The 18268-nt window shown below is 57.0% G+C and overlaps 2 protein-coding genes across 2 annotated transcripts in view; both read right to left on the bottom strand.

The window, feature by feature from the left end:
• Positions 1 to 364: 364 nt before the first annotated feature.
• On the bottom strand, positions 365 to 4501 carry PHOX2A (paired like homeobox 2A). Its single transcript, XM_039704442.1, has 3 exons — positions 4258 to 4501; positions 2379 to 2566; positions 365 to 1438 (listed from the first exon to the last, which is right to left on the bottom strand). Exons 1-3 carry the CDS (start codon positions 4463 to 4465, stop codon positions 1010 to 1012), a joined length of 825 nt encoding a protein of 274 aa, XP_039560376.1. The 5' UTR covers positions 4466 to 4501; the 3' UTR covers positions 365 to 1009.
• Positions 4502 to 8200: 3699 nt separating this feature from the next.
• The window catches only part of CLPB (caseinolytic mitochondrial matrix peptidase chaperone subunit B), a 71505-nt gene continuing 61437 nt past the window's right edge, over positions 8201 to 18268 (bottom strand). Inside the window, 7 exon segments of the mRNA XM_039704443.1 lie at positions 8201 to 8897; positions 9659 to 9763; positions 10322 to 10441; positions 10923 to 10996; positions 13564 to 13720; positions 15377 to 15538; positions 17438 to 17482. Of these exon segments, the coding sequence (XP_039560377.1) occupies positions 8646 to 8897; positions 9659 to 9763; positions 10322 to 10441; positions 10923 to 10996; positions 13564 to 13720; positions 15377 to 15538; positions 17438 to 17482 (915 nt within the window). The 3' untranslated portion in view covers positions 8201 to 8645.

Genomic DNA, 18268 nt, shown 5'->3' with positions numbered 1-18268 from the left:
GAGCCTGTGGGGGTCACGGGGTTCTGTGGGGATCTGCAGGGTCAGTGGGAGCACCCAGCCTGCTGCTGGCAGGGGCCATGGCTGCTCCCAGACATCCCTCTGGCTGTGCCAGGGGCTGCATCCCACAGCACCCTCTCGAGGGGCCCCCTCACCCCCGGCAGCTCTTGCCCTGTCCCCACTGGCAATGCCTGTAGCGATGCAGGTGAGAGCTGAACCCCAGCCCTGGAGAGCTGAACCCCAGCCCTGCACTGCTGAACCCCAGCCCTGGAGAGCTGAACCCTAGCCCTGGGATTGCTGAACCCCAGCCCTGGAGAGCTGAACCCCAGCCCTGGGATTGCTGAACCCCAGCCTTGGAGAGCTGAACCCCAGCCCTGGGATTGCTGAACCCCAGCCCTGCTCAGTGCTGAACCCCAGCCCTGCACTGCTGAACCCCCACAGTCTCCGGGGGCGGGGTGTGTGTTCCTGTGCCAGGGTGCTGCCGGGGGGAGTCCATGGCAGCAGGCAGGATCTGGGTGACATCAACTCCTCCCCACGCCAAGGGGCGTCTCCATACGGAGTCCCCGGCACTGCCCAGCCCGTGGACCCCAGGGGCCCCCCATAAAGTGCTTCCTCGCCCCCAGCCCAGCGGCACAACCATTGAGGGGGCGTCTCCTGGGGCGGGAGCACCCACAGTGCTGTGGGGAGCCCCCCATCTGCCCCACCCCTGGAGTGCACCGGGAGCCCCCAGAGCCAAAGGCGCTGCCGGGGGCGCGCTGGCTGAGCACGGGGGGTGTCCCCCGCCTCGCAGCCCCACGGTGCCGCAGCACCCACGGGTGTGGGTGGGAGCTGCCCCCGCTCCGGGTCCGCCCCATCAGCGCCGGGTCCGGGGGGCGGCGGGGGCCGGTCCCTGCTCCCCCTGCCCGTTCGCTGAAGCACCGTGGCTGGGTCCGTGGCGGGGGCGGCGGGTGGAGGGTGCAGGGTGGGGGCCGAGGGGGGTCTGGGGGGGCAGCCGGATCCGGTGGCTCAGCGATCAGAAGAGGTTTGTCTTGATGCCGTTTGGTTTCCGATGGAAGGAGGAGAGGACGCCGGAGAAGGGTCCCGGCACAGCCTCGGTGGGCTGCCAGGCCTTCAGCAGCTCGGCCGTGTTGGGGGCACCGCTGCCACCGCCCACCCCTGCCCAGAGGGGTGCCTTGAGGGGCTGGGGGGCATGGCCGGGTCCCAGGGGTGCCCCCGCGCCGGGGCTGGGGCTCAGGCTGCCGCCGGGGCTGCCGATGGCAGCGGCTGGCAGGGACGCCGTGCTGTCTGGAGTCGGGCTGCAGTTGGATTCCTTGGATTCGTCGTCTTCCGAGGAGGAGCGTGGCTCCGACTTCTTCCCGGTGCTGCCGGTGCCGCTGGCACCTTTGGCATTGGCCGCGCGCTCCTGCTTGCGGAATTTGGCTCGACGGTTCTGGAACCACACCTGGAGGGGGATGGAGGGGGTGGGAGCACCCCTGGCCACGGTCCCTAGGGCTTCGGGGAGCCTGTGGGTGTAGGCAGCCCTCCCAGGCTCCGGGTGGGCTTCACAACCCTCCATTCCCTGGGGGGAAATGTCTTCCACATCACCAGAGGGATCCGTGTATCCACAAAAATGTAGATTTGTGAGGCTGACGCCGGGCGCTGGCGTGTGCTCCGGTGTTGGCAGGGGAGGGAAATGGGATGGGGACATGGTCACACCGCACCCACACCGGCACCTGGTGCGGCCAGAGCCCACCCCCAGCTCCCTATGCTGCCAGCACTGGGGTCCACACCTCACTCACCATCCCCCCGGAGGGAGGGGGACAGGATCCCCAGTCCTATGTGTCCCTACATTCCTATGGGGACAAATGTTCTCACAAAGGGGGTGTCTGCACTCACCGAGGGGCTCTGAAGCCACAAAAGGGGGTATTCAGTGACATGGGGGGAGTCCCACACAGAAGGACCCCACAAAGACGGCTCTGCACTGACACAGACTCACAGAGGAGGGGTCTGTGTCTGGGTCTGTCCTGACTCCCCCACGAGAAATCTGCACTGACACAGGGGACCCACAAGGGACCTGCACCCACAAAGGGCCACCCTCTGTCCTTCTTGGACTCTCACCAACCCCAAGGTGTTCGGGGCTGGACTAAATCATTAGTGACAGGGATGGTGCTGTGGCACGAACCAACGCCCGCACTCTGCTGGGAGTCAGGCTGTCCCCCCAGCTCCCAGCAGAGCAAGGCTGTGACAACAGTGTGACCCCGACTGCGCTAGTGCCAAGGCCAAGTCCCTTCCTGCCAACGCGGGGAGCAGAGCAGCAGCGTCCCACGGCCAGGGTCCCTGCTCCAGTGGGATTAGAGCCCTCCAGCCCCATCCCCAGCCCCTCCTCCCTCCCCGGAGCTGACCTGCACCCGTGCCTCGGTGAGGTCGATCTTGAGGGCCAGCTCCTCTCGGGTGTAGATGTCGGGGTAGTGAGTCTCGGCAAAGACCCGCTCCAGCTCCTTCAGCTGCGAGCTGGTGAATGTCGTCCGGATCCGCCGCTGCTTCCGCTTCTCGTTGATGCCCGACGGGTCCGAGAAGAATTTGTAGGGAACTGGGAGGGAAACGGGGAGTCAATAGAGCCGGTACAGTGGGGGGACTGTGGTGGACACTGGGGGATACCTGGGCAGGGAGCATCAGGCAGGGATGGACTGGGAGGGGATGGACCGAGAAGGGATGCACCAGGCGGGAGACACTGGGCAGGGATGGATCGGGCACGGATGGACTGGGCAGGGGACACTGGCCAGGGATAGATGAATAGGGAAGGATGAACTGGGTACGGATGAACCAGGAAGGGAAGGAAAGGGCAGGGAAGGATTGAGCACGGGTGACATAGGAAGAAATAGACGGGGAATACATAAACGGGCAGGGGAATGCACTGGGCAGAGGAATCAGCAAAGGATAGATGAACCGGGAAGGACAAACTGGGCTGGGGTGAACCGAGAAGGGGTAGACCGGGGCAGGATGAATCAGGGCATGGAGCGGGCAGGACGGACCGGGCAGGATGAACCAGCAGGACTCGGCGGCCAGGGCGGGAGGGTCGAGGGCAGGGCTGGATCGCCGCCGCCGCTGCGCCCCCGGCCCCGTTCGTTCGTTCGTTCGGCGGGACCGGGGCCTGGGGCAGGGGCAGGGCTGGCGGGGCACTGCGGTGCCGCTGCGGTACCGACCCGCAGCTCCTTCGTTGTCGGCACAACCACACGCAGCGCCTCCGCGGTGGCAACGAATGCGGAGCGGGGAGCGGGTTTCCAGCGGCGGGGACCTTCCCCAGCCCCGCTCCGGGGCCGCCACAGCTCCAGGGATCCCCGGGGATCCGCGGCCGTGCTTGGGAGGGTTCATCCCCACCGGCGGAGGCGGGCGGGGGGAGCCGGGACGGGGGGCGGTGGGGAGCGAGCCAGGCAGGGCCAGCCTGGGCTTCGAGCACCGGCAGCACCGGGAACCGGTGGGACCCAGCACCGATAGTGCCAGGACTCCACAGCACCGGGAATCGATGTCATGGGGAACGACGGCACCGAGGACCGACAGCAGCCGTTACCGACGGCACCGAGCGTGAAATGCCGAGCACGAAATGCCGAGCACCGGCGGCAGCGGGAACGGGCGGCACCGGGCACTAGTGGCAGCGTGCACTGGCGGTACCGAGAACCGACAGCACCGGGAACGGGCAGGAACGGGCACTGGCGGCACCGGGAACAGACAGTTCCCGGAACCGGCGGCATCGAGCACTAACGGTGTTGGGCACTGGGGTCACTGGGAACCGGTGGTATCGGTCGCCAACGGTACCTGGAACCGATGGTTACCAATCCTGACAGTGCCGGGCACCAGCGGCACCGGGAACGGGCAATAACGGGCACTGTCGGCCCCGGGAACCGATGCTATCGGCGCCGACAGCACCGAGCACTGACGGTACTGCACAACAACGGTACTGGGAACTGGTGGGATCGGGCACCGGCGCTACCGGGAGCCGGCAGCAACGGGCACGGTCGGCATCGAGTTCTGACAGTACGGGGCAGCGGCGGCTCCGGGAGCCCACAGTACCGGGCAGCGACGGCATCGAACGCTGACGGTACAGGAGACCGACGGCTCCGGCAGCCGATGGCAGCGAGCCCTGACATCCCCGGCAGCCGCCGGTCCCGAGCCCCGCTGGCCCCGGTCCCCCGCCCGTTCCGATCCCGGCCAGCCCCGACGGCGCGGCCGCTCCCTCACGCCCGTCCCGGGCTGCCCCGGCGGGCAGGGGTCCCTCTCCCTTACCTGCCGAGTAGGGCGAGGGTTGGTGGTCGCGGAGGGCGCCCAGGGCGCAGCTGGCGGAGGCGAGGGGGGCGCAGGCGGGCGCAGGCCCGAAGCCCCCCCGCATGGGGCTGTACTGGAAGGAGCCCGCCTGGCTGCAGGGGCTGAACTCGTAGCTCGCCTCCATGGCGGCCACGCAGGACTCGTAGGAGTTGAGGTAGGAGTAGTCCATGGCGAGCCCGGTGCGGCCCCGGCTGCCGCCCGCCCGTCCCCGGACGCGGCAGCCGCCACTTCGGGGCTGGGGCTGGGGGGACAGCGGCCCCTGGGCACCCCCGGGCAGCACTCGGCCTGCTCTGGGGCCAGCGCTTGGACATTCCCCCCGTGTCCCCATCCTTCTGTATTATCCCTGTCCCCATCGCCATCCCATCGCCATCGCCATCGCCATCGCCATCGCCATCCCATCGCCATCGCCATCCCATCCCATCCCATCCCATCCCATCCCATCCCATCCCATCCCATCCCATCCCATCCCATCCCATCCCTATCGCATTCCTATCGCATCCCTCGGTCCTGTCCCTCTCCCCATCCCTATCCCATCCTGTGTGCCTCTCCATCCTGATCCCCATCTCCCTCCCTGTCGCAATGCCATGCCATGCCGTGCCATGCCATGCCTCTGGGGCTGAGCATCCCGGGTGCAGGAGGGCGAACACGCCACCGCACCCTCTCCCTGGGTGCCTCCGCCGCCCCTGGGTGCCCGGGGAAGCAGGCGGCCCTGGAGGGGTACCCAGGCCCACCCCTCTCTCCTCGGGGGGCTCTGGCCTTTGCAATCCCCCTCCCCAGTTTTCAGCCCGGATGAATTTCAAAGCACCCCATCCCCCCACCGCCCTGCAGGGACCAAGGCAAAGGCTTTCGCCCCTTTCAGCGGCACCAGAGGGGCATGTGGGGAGGGGGGATGCGGGAGGATTTGGCGGGATTTGGGACATTTTCAAGACAAACACTTTCACTAAAGAGGATTTAAAAGTCTAATTGTGCCCAATGAAGGGCTTTGGGTCCCCCAGGGGACCGGGGGGTGGGGGAGGAACGGACTCTGGCTGGGTCCTGTGGGATCGGTTCGAATCATCCTGTCCCACCTTCTCCCCTATATTCTTGTCCCATCTCCTGTCCTAAACTGTGTCGTTGCCCATTTCCTGCCGGGCGTGCTGCCCCGTGTTTTGCCCCGTACCTGGTCTTGTGTCCCGCCCCACGTTTTTGCCCCATCTCTTGTCCCATGCCCTGCCCCGTGCCCGTCCTGCGTTCTGCCCCACATCTCAGGCACAAAGGGTCTCGCTCCCTGCTGGGCTCGGTTCCCCGGGAACAGCCCCCGCTTCCCCCGGCTGAGCCCCGGCCCCGGTGGGTGCCGGCGCTGCCCCCCCGCGCCCAGCCCAGCTGCGCGGCCGGAGCGGGCAGGTTGCTAAACAAGTTAATTCGATCAGGGCGTGGGGCTGGCGCGGAGCGAGGCCCCACTGTCGGGCTGCTGGAGCTGTGAAAAGTTAATTCAATTAAGTTTTCCCTCTAAACTAATTAGGCAGCAATCTGCCACGCAAGGAGCTGCTGGTGCTACCCAGAGAATGGCAGAGCCGGGAGGGCGAGGAGGAGGAGGGAGAGGCAGGGGGAGAGCAGAGGGGTGGAACACGGAGGGCAGCGGGATGCGGAGCAGCTGGGGGCAGAGCCGGGGAGCTGACCCGTGTCCCCGCCGCTCCCGTGGGACGTGGGTGATCCCTGCGGGCTGTGGCGGATGAAGGGAGATGGGTGCTGGCAGTGGCCCAGCTGTCCCGGCGCTGCCCGATGGGGGTGGGTAAAGCTTGGCTCCCCCTGCTCCCGAAAGGGAAAGCACTGGCAGCGGGCAGGGCTGAGCACCGTGGTGGAGATGGGGACAGGGACCCCATCACTCCATCCCACTGTGTGCTGGGAGCTGCCTGCAGACTTGGAGATGTGTCCATGTGCCTGGTGGATCCGGGTCCCTCCAGAGCTGGGCGGGGGGGCTGTGATGGGACCCTCTCCAAGGGGATCCCTTATGACAGAACAGCTCCAAAGGAACTGTCCTGATGGGACCCCTGTCTGATGGGAGACTCCTTCCAATGGGACTCCTTGAATGGGACCCCTGTGATGGGTGGACCCCCTCTGATGGGACCCCTCTACAAGACCCCCTCTGATCACACCCCAGACTCGCCCAGCTTGGTTGGGATGACAGCACCCACCTCATCACTGCCGTATCTCCCACACTCTCCAGCCTTCACCGCCCCACGGAGTCCCCCAGGTTATGTGTCCTGGTGGGTCCCCCAGCCCCATGGCTGCTCCCAGCGGTGCAGGAGGCCTCTGTTCCCTGCCACATTGTTCCTGGGGACAAAGCCGGGGTGCTCCAGTGTGTCCTGAGCCCCCACGCTGGTGGCACCCTGTGCCCTCATTGGACTGGGTGCCAGCATGAGGTTCAGATGCAGGGAACTCAATGTGTCTGGCACAACCAAAAGAGGATTCTTCTTCCAGATCCCCTTCCAGATCCCATGCTCCCAGGCTCTTCCTGGCAGTGGAAGCCCATTTACCTCTACTGGCACCACGAAAACCACCTCAAAGGGCTGTGGAGGGCCCACATGGCCCTGGCTCCTGCCTGTGGGGCTGCGATCCGTGGGGTTGGCACAGCTTGGCATGGTGGGATGTGGCACGGCAGAGGGTGGCACAGTGTGTAATGGGACAGCGTGGTACAGGGTGGTGTGGCTCGGCATGACACGATGTGACCTGGCCTGGCATGACACGGCACAATATGGCACAGCAGTGAGATGGCACAGCACAGTGAGATGGCACAGCAGTGTGATGGCACAGCAGTGTGATGGCACAGCAGAGTGAGATGGCACAACACGGTGAGATGGCACAGCAGTGAGATGGCACAGCAGTGTGATGGCACAGCACAGTGAGATGGCACAGCAGTGAGATGGCACAGCACGGTGTGGTGGCACAGCACGGTGAGATGGCACAGCAGTGAGATGGCACAGCAGAGTGAGATGGCACAGCACGGTGAGATGGCACAGCAGTGAGATAGCACAGCACGGTGAGATGGCACAGCACGGTGTGGTGGCACAGCACGGTGAGATGGCACAGCAGTGAGATGGCACAGCACGGTGACACGCCGTGGCCCAGCATGGCAGGGCAGGCACGCCTGCACTCTGGGACACCGGAGGAGCACACGGCTGAGCACAGCCGGGGTTACACCTTCGTGCTTCCCTGCACACACATGCAGACCTCGCTGCACACCTGCGTGCACCTGTGGAACTCAGTCTGACCTTAGGAGGCTCCAGCAGAGCCTGGTGACTTCCCAAACCCTCCAGGGATAGAATCCTGCTCCAACCTCTGGCATAAAGCCAGGAAAAAGGCTACTGGGATAGGAAGAGGGTTCACGGAATCCCCCACCAACCCTCATTGAATCCCTGGAAGACAGGAACCAGCAGCAGAACCAAACCCTCCTGGGGACATCAGGGTAGGGGGTAACAGGGGGATGGGGATCCTATCTGCATCCCAAGGGACAGTGACCTGGGGTTCATTAATCCTGGGAAGGTTGGATTTCCATATGTATTTCATGTTCTACTCTTGGAAACCCTGTCTGGGGTGGCCCCAGTGGTGACCGTGTCTCCTATTTCACCACGAGCAGCTCCCTGAAGGAGCCCCCACGGGACATGGGAGAAACTTGGACAGCTCAGCTCCACTTGAGATATTAAATATTTCCTGGAAGAAGGTCATGAGAAAAAGATTCAGCAAGGGGTTTGCACCAGGATGTCGCCTGGCTGGGCTGGGGAGATGTGACAGCGGGTCCCAGCTCCCAGTGGTATTCCCCACTCTTGGTGACATTCCTGGCTCCTGGTGATGAGCAGCAGACCCAGGAGGGCCCTGGGATGAGGGTGGTGATCTCAACAGCTGCTCCTTCTGGGGACACAAAGGGTTGGGTGCGCATGGCATGTTTATTGCCACAAAGAAATGGGGACAATACAGAGCATGTGCCTGGTGGCTTTTATACTCTCAGTTCCCACTCCTCACCTTGCCAGCCCAGCTGACCCAGCAAGCCCCTTCCCATGGGAATGACAAATTCATCCCGGCTCCCGCATGGTCCACAATTTGCTTCCCCCTTCCTTAAAAAACTCCCATCACCCTGCGAAACCCCAGGACCATCCACTGCCCCAGCCCTGAATGGCACCAGGGCACCTTGTCACACACACAGCTGCACCCCTGGACCCCTCCAGGCCCATCCCAGGGCAGCTCCTGCCCATGCCCGTGCCTGTGTCCGTGCCCGTGCCCAGCGGTGGCAGGGCTGTGCCTCTGCCCTCTCTGACACCGCTCGCTCCAGCTCTTGGGGGGGTTTTATTGTCACTGTGAGCGCCCAGTGCTGCCTACAAGAAGTAGGTGATGTTTTTGGGGTTCAGTGGTGCCTGGATCTCCAGTTTTCGGGCCTTGCGGTCCTTCTCTACGATCTCCAGCCGCAGGGTTGGCACCTTGGATTTTTCTGTGCTGGAGGAAGAGCCCTCTGTGGTTTTCAGCAGCTGCTTGTTGGAGTCCTCCACGATGATCCTGAGGGTGCAGCCCTGTGGCAGCAGGTCCTGCTCGTAGGCAGCTGCCAGCTGGTTCACCACGCGCCGCTCCACCTGAGGCACAGACCACATTCTGTCAGGAAAACCCTGTGGAAAGTCTCCCATGGAGATGGCTAGCTCCTTCCCACCCTCTGCTAGTGCAAAATCATGCAACCTTTTCTTCATCCCACTTATTCCCTGTCTCTGGAGTGTGGGTGTGCCACTTCCTCCACAAGACCACAGACATCTCCCCAGAGATGAGGACAGTCGGACTCACACAGTCATGAAATCATGGAAGGGTTTGGGTTGAAAAGGACTTTTTAAAGTTTGTTAACATTTCACACCCCCCTGCCATGGGCAGGAACACCTTCCTCTAGACCAGGTTGCTCCAAGCCACGTCCAACCTGCCACTGAACACTTCAGGGATGAGGCTGCCCCAGAATCTCTGGGCAATCTGTATCAGAGCCTCACCACCCTCACAGGAAAGAATTTCTTTCCAATATTCCAGCTAACCCTGCCCTCTTGCAGTTTGAAGCAGTTTTCCCTTAATTTATTACTCCTTTGTCCAAAGTCTGTCTCCAGCTGTCTTGGAGCCCTTTCAGGCACTGGAAGGGTCTCCCCAGAGCCTTCTCTTGTTCAGGATGAACACCCCCAGCTCTCCCAGCCTGTCTCCAGAGCAGAGGGCCTACAGCCCTCAGAGCATCTCCATGACATCCTCTGGATTTGCTCCAGTGCCTCCATCTCTCTTCTGATGCCTTTCCACTTCTGGCTCTCCCTGGGCAGTGGGGCTGGAGGTGACAACACGACCTTCACCCCAACTCCCCTCTTGTGTTCACCTCGTGTTTGATGGAGCGGGCGCCATAGTGAAGGTTGTAGCCATCAGCCAGCACGTCCATGACCTCCCTGTCCCACAGCAGTGTGATGTTGTGCCTTGCCTTGGCCTGCCAGAGGGAGGGAAGGAAAAGGAAGAACAGTTATGGATGTTCCTCAGCAAGCCTGGCACCCTTCTCCTTGAGCAGCGAGGATGCTGCACTGGGGTGCTGAGAAGGGCTGAGCTCCACCAGTTCTTCCATAACAAAGGAACCCCAAAATCCCATTTAGCCCTCAGAGAGCTCAGATGTGCAAAGACCAACCAGACAAATGACATCTATGAAGGCAGCCTGGAGCTCATCCCTGCTGCAGTCCAAGAGGAACCAGCTCTGCTGCTCCCACAGGTCCCAACTCTCCCCAGCATCCCAAGTTCAACAGCTTGTATGATGATGGTTAAGACACACACCATTGTGTATCTTTACCCCAGGGCAATTCTTCCAGAATTATTCTGAGACGTCTCCTCTAAAGCCACTGATGTTTTTTACCTTTTTGGCCCAGTAACACAGCTTGTATGATGATGGTTAAGACACACACCATTGTGTATCTTTACCCCAGGGCAGATGCTCCAGAAGTGATTTTTCCAGAATTACTCTGAGAAGTCTCCTCTAAAGCCACTGATGTTTTTTTACCTTTTTGGCCCAGTAATTGAGCTCCTTGTTGACCAGCTGGATGAGCTCCGAGTGGCAAAAAGGGAGAAAATAGACAATTTCATTGATCCTGCCCAAGAATTCATCCCGTCTGAAGTGAGCCTGCAAGAACAAGGGAGGAGGTCAGCAGGGGAGGGATGGTGACCCTGATGGGAGCAGCAGTGAGAATGGCATTGCCTAAGGAGCTCCTCAGGGATCATCCCACCTCCCACAGCCTCCCAACAGCCATCCAACCCCCAAGCCATGGAGCTGGACAGCATCCTGAGGTGCTTCAGAAACATCTTAAAGAAACTGAAGGTCATGGGGATGTCACTGCAGTCAGGTTTTTCCTGACCTTGGGAGGACAGAGAACACCCAAACCACACTGCAGCACTTCCTGTCCTGAGTCCCCTTTACACCATGAACCATGGCTCCACTCCAAGAGTAAAGAAGCTGTGATTTATTTCTGCTGGGCTCTGCCTTCTCCAACATTTTTAGTGGGGTTACATCCTTTCTCTCACAGCTGGTAGAGAAACACAGGGAAGGAGTCTGGGACCAAAGCTCAGGACACCTGAAATTTGAGCCATGAAAACATTGTCCATACCTTCAAGATGGGGCGAATAACCTTTTCCTTGAACTGCTTGGAAATGGTGATCTTGTCAGCCATCTGGACATCCTCTGGAAGAAAGGTGGAGGGGGGTGTCAGTAGGGACAGTGGCTTCATCTCTGTCTGGATGAGCTGGAGCTGAGGGCAAGGAAGGGTCTGGGGGGTACTGCAGGACAGACCTGGGATCTCCACATGTGCCAGCAGTTTGCTTTGGCAGTGTGGTGTCCCTGCACTTGGACAGCAGTTCTGGGTCCTGTGGTGCTCCAGGGGAACATCCTATGCTGATGTGGCTTCCTTGAAGAGGAAAACAGCCCTGGATCTGCCTCTGCTCCCTGCTTTGTGCCCACAGGCGTTGCTCCCAGAGGTTTTGGGAAGCTGAAGTGCCCAGTTGGGCTCCAGAGCAGCCAGTGACCTGACACACAGAGCACACTGGCCCTCTGGGGCTGTGAGAACTGAAAGAGCCTACAGTCTCTCCAGCAACCACCAAACTCATGCTCAGGGTGCCTGCAGCACTGCTCAGGCTGCAGTCTACTTCCCTCCGCTGACTGCAGATGGAGCCAGGGTCTGGCTGCTCTCAAATCCAGGCTCCCAGCCACTCTGGATGCTTGGCTGCAGCATCACCCTTCTTCCTCCCAGTGTTGTCTTTCTCTTTTCTTCATCATTCCAGTTCTTCCCACAGCTTCACCCACTCCACACTCATTCACCGCCATGTGCTGTTGGACACCAGGGTGCTCACAGGGAGACAGATTCTGTGCTCTGGATTGGATCCTGGCAGGCAGGGCAGGGCAGGCAGGGGACACAGAGCCATGCTGGCTGCTGGGACCCTGTCTCAGCTTTGCAGCCTTGATGAAGATTGCTGCCCCTCAGCAGCAGTGGCAGAAGGGGTTCTCAGGCTCCACTTCATAGGCAGTTTAGGTTGGAAAAGCCCTCTGAGTCTAAGTGTTCCCCCAGCACTGCCAAGCCCACACACACAACTAAACTGTTCCCAAGTTCCACATCCACATATCTTTTAAATCCCCCCAGGGGTGGAAACTCCACCACTGCTCGGGGCAGCCTGTTGTCCATGGCGTTCCCAAGTTCCACATCCACATATCTTTTAAATATTCCAGGGGTGGGAACTCCACCACTGCTCGGGGCAGCCTGTGCCATGACTGGACAACACTTTTGGGGAGTAAATTTTCCCAATATCCAACCTAAACCTCTCTTGGCATAAACTGAGACTGTTTCCTCTTGCCTGTCACTTGTTACCTGGAAGAACACCCTGATGCCCACTTGGCTACATCCTCTGTTCAGGCAGCTGTAGGGAGTGAGGAGGTTCCCCCTAATGCCCAAAGTGGAGCAGGGTGCTCTGGAATCACCTGATCCAGTTCCAACCCCTCTCTCTTGGGCAAGGAAGTCCCAGTGTTTTGGCAGAGGAGAGCTGGAAAGGTAGAGGACCCAGCACTGCTACCAGCATTCCCACTTCCCACATGTAATATCTGCTGCTGCCACTGGTAGATGCAGAGCCCACTGGGGAATCTGCTCCTTCCCTTTATCTTCCCATTTATCTGCCTGCCAGGCACTTTAGTGACTTCCTGCCATGGCATCTCCACACTGAGAGCTCAGAAAATGGGCAGGAGCTCCTTGAAACCCAACTGAGGGCAGCTGCTGTGCCCAAATGCCCTCCCCAGCTCCTCTCCTGCTGCAGCTGTACTGTCCCAGAAATTAAAATTCAATGCTCTCCTCACTGAGCAGGGAAACGTTTGGCATTTTCAAATGTTATTCTGGAAGGTTCAGTTGACGATGTGTTTTGTCCTTTACCCAGCCTGATTGAAGTTTAAAGATTCTGAATTAAGCCAGTGTCGACAGCCACTTCTCCAAAGTAAAAGGAAGAGACTGGGAGAAAGAAGCTGGAAAATAGATTAGATCTGTTTTCAAAATCCAACATTTTTTCCTGCTCCTGTGGAGCTGATGCAGGAATATGGTGTATCTGAGATGGCACAGGCTGCTGGATACCTTGAGAAAGATGTGGCATTCAGACAATTAAGATCATAAAAGGGTCTTAAAAACCCCAGAGTAAGTTTTTTAAAAACTGATGAGAAAAGAAGGGATGCAGTCACTGTCCATGTTATCCTGGTTATCCACAAGCACAGCAGCACCTGATGGAAACAGGCTTTTCCTCTGCTCTGTGTGACAAACACTGCCTGACAGGGACAGTCCTTGGTGCTAGCATCCCAATCCATCTGTATATCCTCAGAGTTACCAGCAAAGGCACTGGACATTGCACATCAACTTGTTCATTTTCAATTTCAGAGACTGCCCTTGCTCTCCTCGTTCCCCTTTTATTACCTAATTCACATTTTGAGAAATTTTTTTCCAAGAGCCTGATATGTGAGTGCAGGGCTCCCATTCCACAGGGAAGTAAAATTCACTAAGCTCAGATATTTTGGGAAGGACTGACAGGAAATAAAACTTTTCCTCTTTCATATAAGCACCTGAACCAGCCACAGTCTTTTGCAGGAGGTATTTGGAAGGGTCCAGTGGAGAGGGGACTGAAGGGTCTGGGTGTGCCCCTGCCAAGGGATGGCTGAGCTGGTGTCAAAGGTGTGTGAGGAAGGAGGAAGGATCTTTAGGGATCTGAAGACTGAAAGTCCAGTACCTAAGTTTTCTGCGATCCTTTTCTTGCTCATCTCCATGGCCTCTTGCCGGAGCTGCAGTGCATGCTGGGCAATCTCGTCACTGGCCACGTTGGAGGTCATGATGAAGATGGCATCCTTGCAGTCAATGGTCTTCCCCTTTCCATCTGTCAGCCTGCCCTGCAACAACAGCAAGATGACACCAGCCGTGTCTGCAGGTGCTGGAGGACATAGCCAAAACACAGGAAAAAGAACATAGGTCTCTCTTTTCCCCAGAGTGCATTTAATTTTGAAGGGATACCCAAGGATTGGGGTGGAAGGAAGCAAGGATGAGGTTGGAGAAGTGCTTGTCTCTCCATGAATGGCAGGAACTTCTCCTGCACATGGTCCCAGCCTGCCCTGTCCAGGACAGAACTGATGGAAGTGCTGGGAGATGCCTTGCCAGGAGGAGGGTTGGGCCAGTCCATGTCTTTGTCCAGCCTGGAGAGAAGGAGGCACTTCTTGCTCTCTACAGCTCCCTGACAGAAGGCAGATCTGCAATGGAGGTCTTGGCCCTCCCAGGTAACAAGGGACAGGACAAGAACCAACAGCCTTAAGCTGCACCAGGGATGGTGTAGGTTTGGTATCAGGAAATATTTCTTCCCTGAAAGTGTTGTCCAGCCTTGGCACAGTCTACCCAGGGCGGTGTTGGAGTCCCCATCCCTGGAGGCATTTAAAAGCCATCTGGATGTGGCATTTAGGTTTAGTGGTGGGTTTGGCAGTGTTGAGGGTAGGGTTAGACTTGATGGTCTCAGAGGGCTTTTCCAACCTCAACGATTCCATGACTGTGTGGCTGCCCAGCCTTTGACCCTCTGCCTGCCTCCCTGTGATGGTTTTAGGTCTGACACAAGCTCCAGGCTCAGGTCAGCACTAATGCTAATGCCATCCCTAACCCTGCCCCTGCCTGTGGCTGTGGTTTGGGCTGGCAGAGCCCACAAATAACCACGTTATGGCTGTAGCAGTGACCTGAGTAGCAGAGCTCCTCATCCCTGTGGGATTGATCACCTGGCAAACCAGGGCTGCCCAGCACCACCACGGCTGAAGTGACATCAATCCTCAGCCCCCCAAACCAATCCAGGAACCTTTCCAAAGCAGCAGTACTCTTGATTAATAATATAAAAAAGAGAGGGAAATAAGGAAAAAAGCAGCATCTCCCCAGGCTGTTTCTTTCCTCAATCCATCTCCAACAGCAGAGATCCAGCACAATGACACAAATCCTTGTTGGGTGCTTGAGATTAACATTTGGGTTATTGCCCTGTCAAGTGCCTGGTACAGGAATTGATTTCACATTGAACTGCTACTCTGATGATCTATGCAAGAAAAATGGTGTTATTAATCCTTAAAACAAAAAAAAACCCTTCAAAATCTTCCAGCATGTTGCTCTGGAGTTTGGTGGCCTCTGAGGACAGACTGGGACCTTCAAAATCAACCAGAGAGCTGGAGAGTGACTTTGGACAAGGGCCTGGAGTGACAGGACAAGGGGGAATGGCTTCACTCTGCAAAAGGGAAGGGTTAGGTAAGATATTGGGAAGAAATTCTTCCCTGTGAGGGTGGCAAGGCCCTGGCACAGGTTGCCCAGAGAAGCTGTGGCTGCCCCATCCCTGGAAGTGTTCAAGGCCAGGTGGGACATGGCTTGGAGCAACCTGACCTAGTGGAAGGTGTCCCTGCCCATGGCAGGAGGGGTGGACTACATGTGCTTTTAAGGTGCCTTACAACCCCAACTCCTCCATCTGTCATCCCTCACTGTCACTTTCTGCATGTCTCTTGTGTTGATTCCAACCTCTCATGTGGATTTACCTCATCAAACAGCTGCAGCATGATGGTGAGCACATCAGGATGGGCTTTGTCCACCTCATCAAAGAGTACCACAGCATTTGGACACTGCCTCAGCTTTTTGGTGAGCTGCCCACCCTCTTCATGGCCCACGTAGCCGGGTGGTGAGCCGATGAATTTTGCCACCTGGGAGGAAGGAACAGGAAAGGTGAAGGCTGATCCATGGACAATGGGAATGAAGCCCTTCTGGTAGCTTGTCAGGCCACCACTGGTCTTTGCTGCTAACAAAACAAATTCTATGTTCTTTGTGACACCTATCACACCCCAGGTATCCCAAAATCAGATTAATAAGCAACAATTAAGCAAAATAAGGATTAAGCAATTCCCTGCCCAGAGCTCAAACCAGCAGAATCCAAGGAGCAGAAATGGCCAGGTGGGAAGGCACCAGCCCTGATTTGCTATGCAGGGTCTGAGCAACCTGTCTGAGATGTCCAAGACCTATTTTCATCCCTTTTAGCCTTTTAAGAGCAAGAATTCAAAGGATTATAAGTGTCAGGTGGTTCTGATGCAGAATCAAAGTCACAAGTAGGCTTTGTGGGAAGAGGCCACAAGTAAAATAGTTTTTCTATGTCATCACTTCTGGACATGGTGTTTTTTTAAAAACATTTAGAAATTTATATAGAATAGTATTTCTGACAACAGGAAAGTTTGGGCAAAATGACAATTTTTGACACATAGCTTGGTGGATATTACATCTACCCATGTCTGAGTGTCATCCAAAGTCACAGCCTGTTATCACAGAATCATGGAATGGTTTGGGTTGGGAGGGACCATGTGGTGCCAGCCCTGCTGCCATACAGAGGGACACATTCCACTCCACCAGGTTGCTTCAAGCCCCATTCAATCTGGCCTTGAACCCTTCCAAGGATGGGGCAGCCAAAGCTTCACTAGGCAAGCTGTCCCAGTGTTTTACCACTCTCATTGCTAGGACCTTGCTACTTTTTGGGGAGACAGAGCCCTCTAAAGGGAGGGCTCAGGTCCAGGAGTAACCTTGGCAAGGATCACAGAAAACTTGGCACCTTGGACTTCCCGTGGCACCAGAATTGGGCAGAAGTTGTGATGGGAGAGATGGACTTGGCACCACTGTCTTGTATTCTGCTGGATTCTCCCCCTTTCCTACATGCAAGGTAGGCTGAGGCAAAGATCCCACACTGGACTTAGCAATGTTCTGGGGATAAGGGGTTTGGGGTAAGCTGTGCCTGCCTGGGCAATGTTAGGTGATGAACAGCATGTGGTTATGGGTTTCAAGATGATCCTCTGGATTCCACCATCTCTTCTCAGCTGCTCTCTCCCCAAGGGCTGACCCCATCCCAAGGGAATTCACAGCACTGGACACATTGAAGTTTTCCTTGCTCCTTTGTCTCTGCTCCTAATTTGCCTCAATGTCTTGGTTCCAGCCAGGAGAGGGTTAATTTTTGCAGCAGCCAGGAGGAGCAAGGCTTGGACCTGGAGGATATTCTATCTTACCTCAATGCTGGAGTGGAGGGAAAGGAGTCTTCTGGGGAGAATGGGTTCCTTCTGGTCACATAAGAGCAGCAGAAGGATGGGGAATACTGTGAAGTAGCTGGTTCTGAGCTGGAGGGCATGGCTGGGGGAGTGTGGCTGTGCCTGGGTTGGGTCACTGAGCATTTTGCATGTGAATCACTCTCTCTCTCTCTTTTACATACTTTTGTTTTTAATATTGTTGTTTGTTTGTTTTCTTATGTCATTTCTGTTTCCAGTAAATTGTTGTTATCTCATGTTTACCTTTTGAGCCTCCAGTTTTCCTCTCCAGTCCACTGCTGTGGGGAGGCAGGGAGTGAGTGAGAGGCTCCTGGTTTGGAGTGTCTCAGTGGGAGCACTAAATTGGGGAGTACTGTGCCTAAACCACAACACTCAGTTTGCTTTCTGGCAAGTTACTTGCAATTTAATGCACAACTTGGATCAACTCCTGTTGTTCTGCTGTGCTCCCACCCTGACACACCAAAATGCCCATTTTTTCTGGATTAAATTTGAAGCTGCTCCCTTCAGAGCCCATTTACTCACCTCATGCCTCTCCTGGAACTCCGACATGTCCAGTCTGATGAAACCCTGCAAGAGACTTAGGATGAGATTTGATCAATCTGCTCGCTGCCAGAGCTGGAGCAGTACTGACAGGGCTAAAATTTTATAAATAAAATAGATATTTTTGTGGTTCAGCTTTTTAGAAATCAATCGCAAGAAGAATGCAACACCCCTCCACAAAAATCCAGCAAAAATCATAAAGCTGAGGTGAACCAGGCTTGTGGGTGATCACCTACAACAGAGAATAGTGTTAGAGAGTTCATAGCTTCTGCCTAAGTATTCATTTTGCATCTGAAAAGCTGATGATTCACTGCAGGTACTGAATGTTGTGATCATGGAGCTGTAATCCACATCCTAGATGGGAAAGGAAAAGAAGAGAGGGAGAGGGAAGGGGAGGGAATAGGAATATTTCAGCTGGAAAGGACCTACAGTGATCTTCTCACGCAGCTGACCAAGGAGAAGCTGAGCCTCAACTTCCCAGCATCATCCTGGACTTAGTCAACCAGACATAAGCACTGTCCATGGTGGAGAAGGAGACATGTCTGGGAACACCTGGACATGTGTACATGGCACACTCACGGACACCATCACACAGGGGTCCCAAAATTAGAGAACAGAATCACTGAACCATTTGGGTTGGAACAGCCCTCTGAGACAACAGAGCCAAACTGCTCCCTCAGCACTGCCAAGCCCACCACCAACCCGTGTCCCCAAGTGCCACATTCACACATCTACATGTTAAATCTCTTCAGGAATGGGGACTCCACCACTGCTCTGGTCAGCCTTTTCCAGAGCTAAGCAGAAAAAAAATTT

This window comes from Passer montanus, unplaced genomic scaffold (genome assembly GCF_014805655.1).
Source record: "Passer montanus isolate IOZ18808 unplaced genomic scaffold, ASM1480565v1 scaffold175, whole genome shotgun sequence".
NCBI classification, from domain to species: Eukaryota; Metazoa; Chordata; class Aves; order Passeriformes; family Passeridae; genus Passer; species Passer montanus.
The sequence above is the reverse complement of the archived record's forward strand: the minus strand, read 5'-3'. Positions and strand labels throughout refer to the sequence as shown.

What these genes read in the sequence shown, in the direction of transcription:
- PHOX2A (XM_039704442.1), bottom strand. Translation starts at nt 4,465, where the DNA reads ATGGACTACTCCTACCTCAACTCCTACGAGTCCTGCGTGGCCGCCATG. An exon ending in ACCCTCGCCCTACTCGGCAG is followed by an intron (nt 2,567 to 4,257) that starts GTAAGGGAGAGG and finishes TTTCCCTCCCAG; the next exon opens with TTCCCTACAAATTCTTCTCG. An exon ending in TCACCGAGGCACGGGTGCAG is followed by an intron (nt 1,439 to 2,378) that starts GTCAGCTCCGGG and finishes ATCCCCCTCCAG; the next exon opens with GTGTGGTTCCAGAACCGTCG.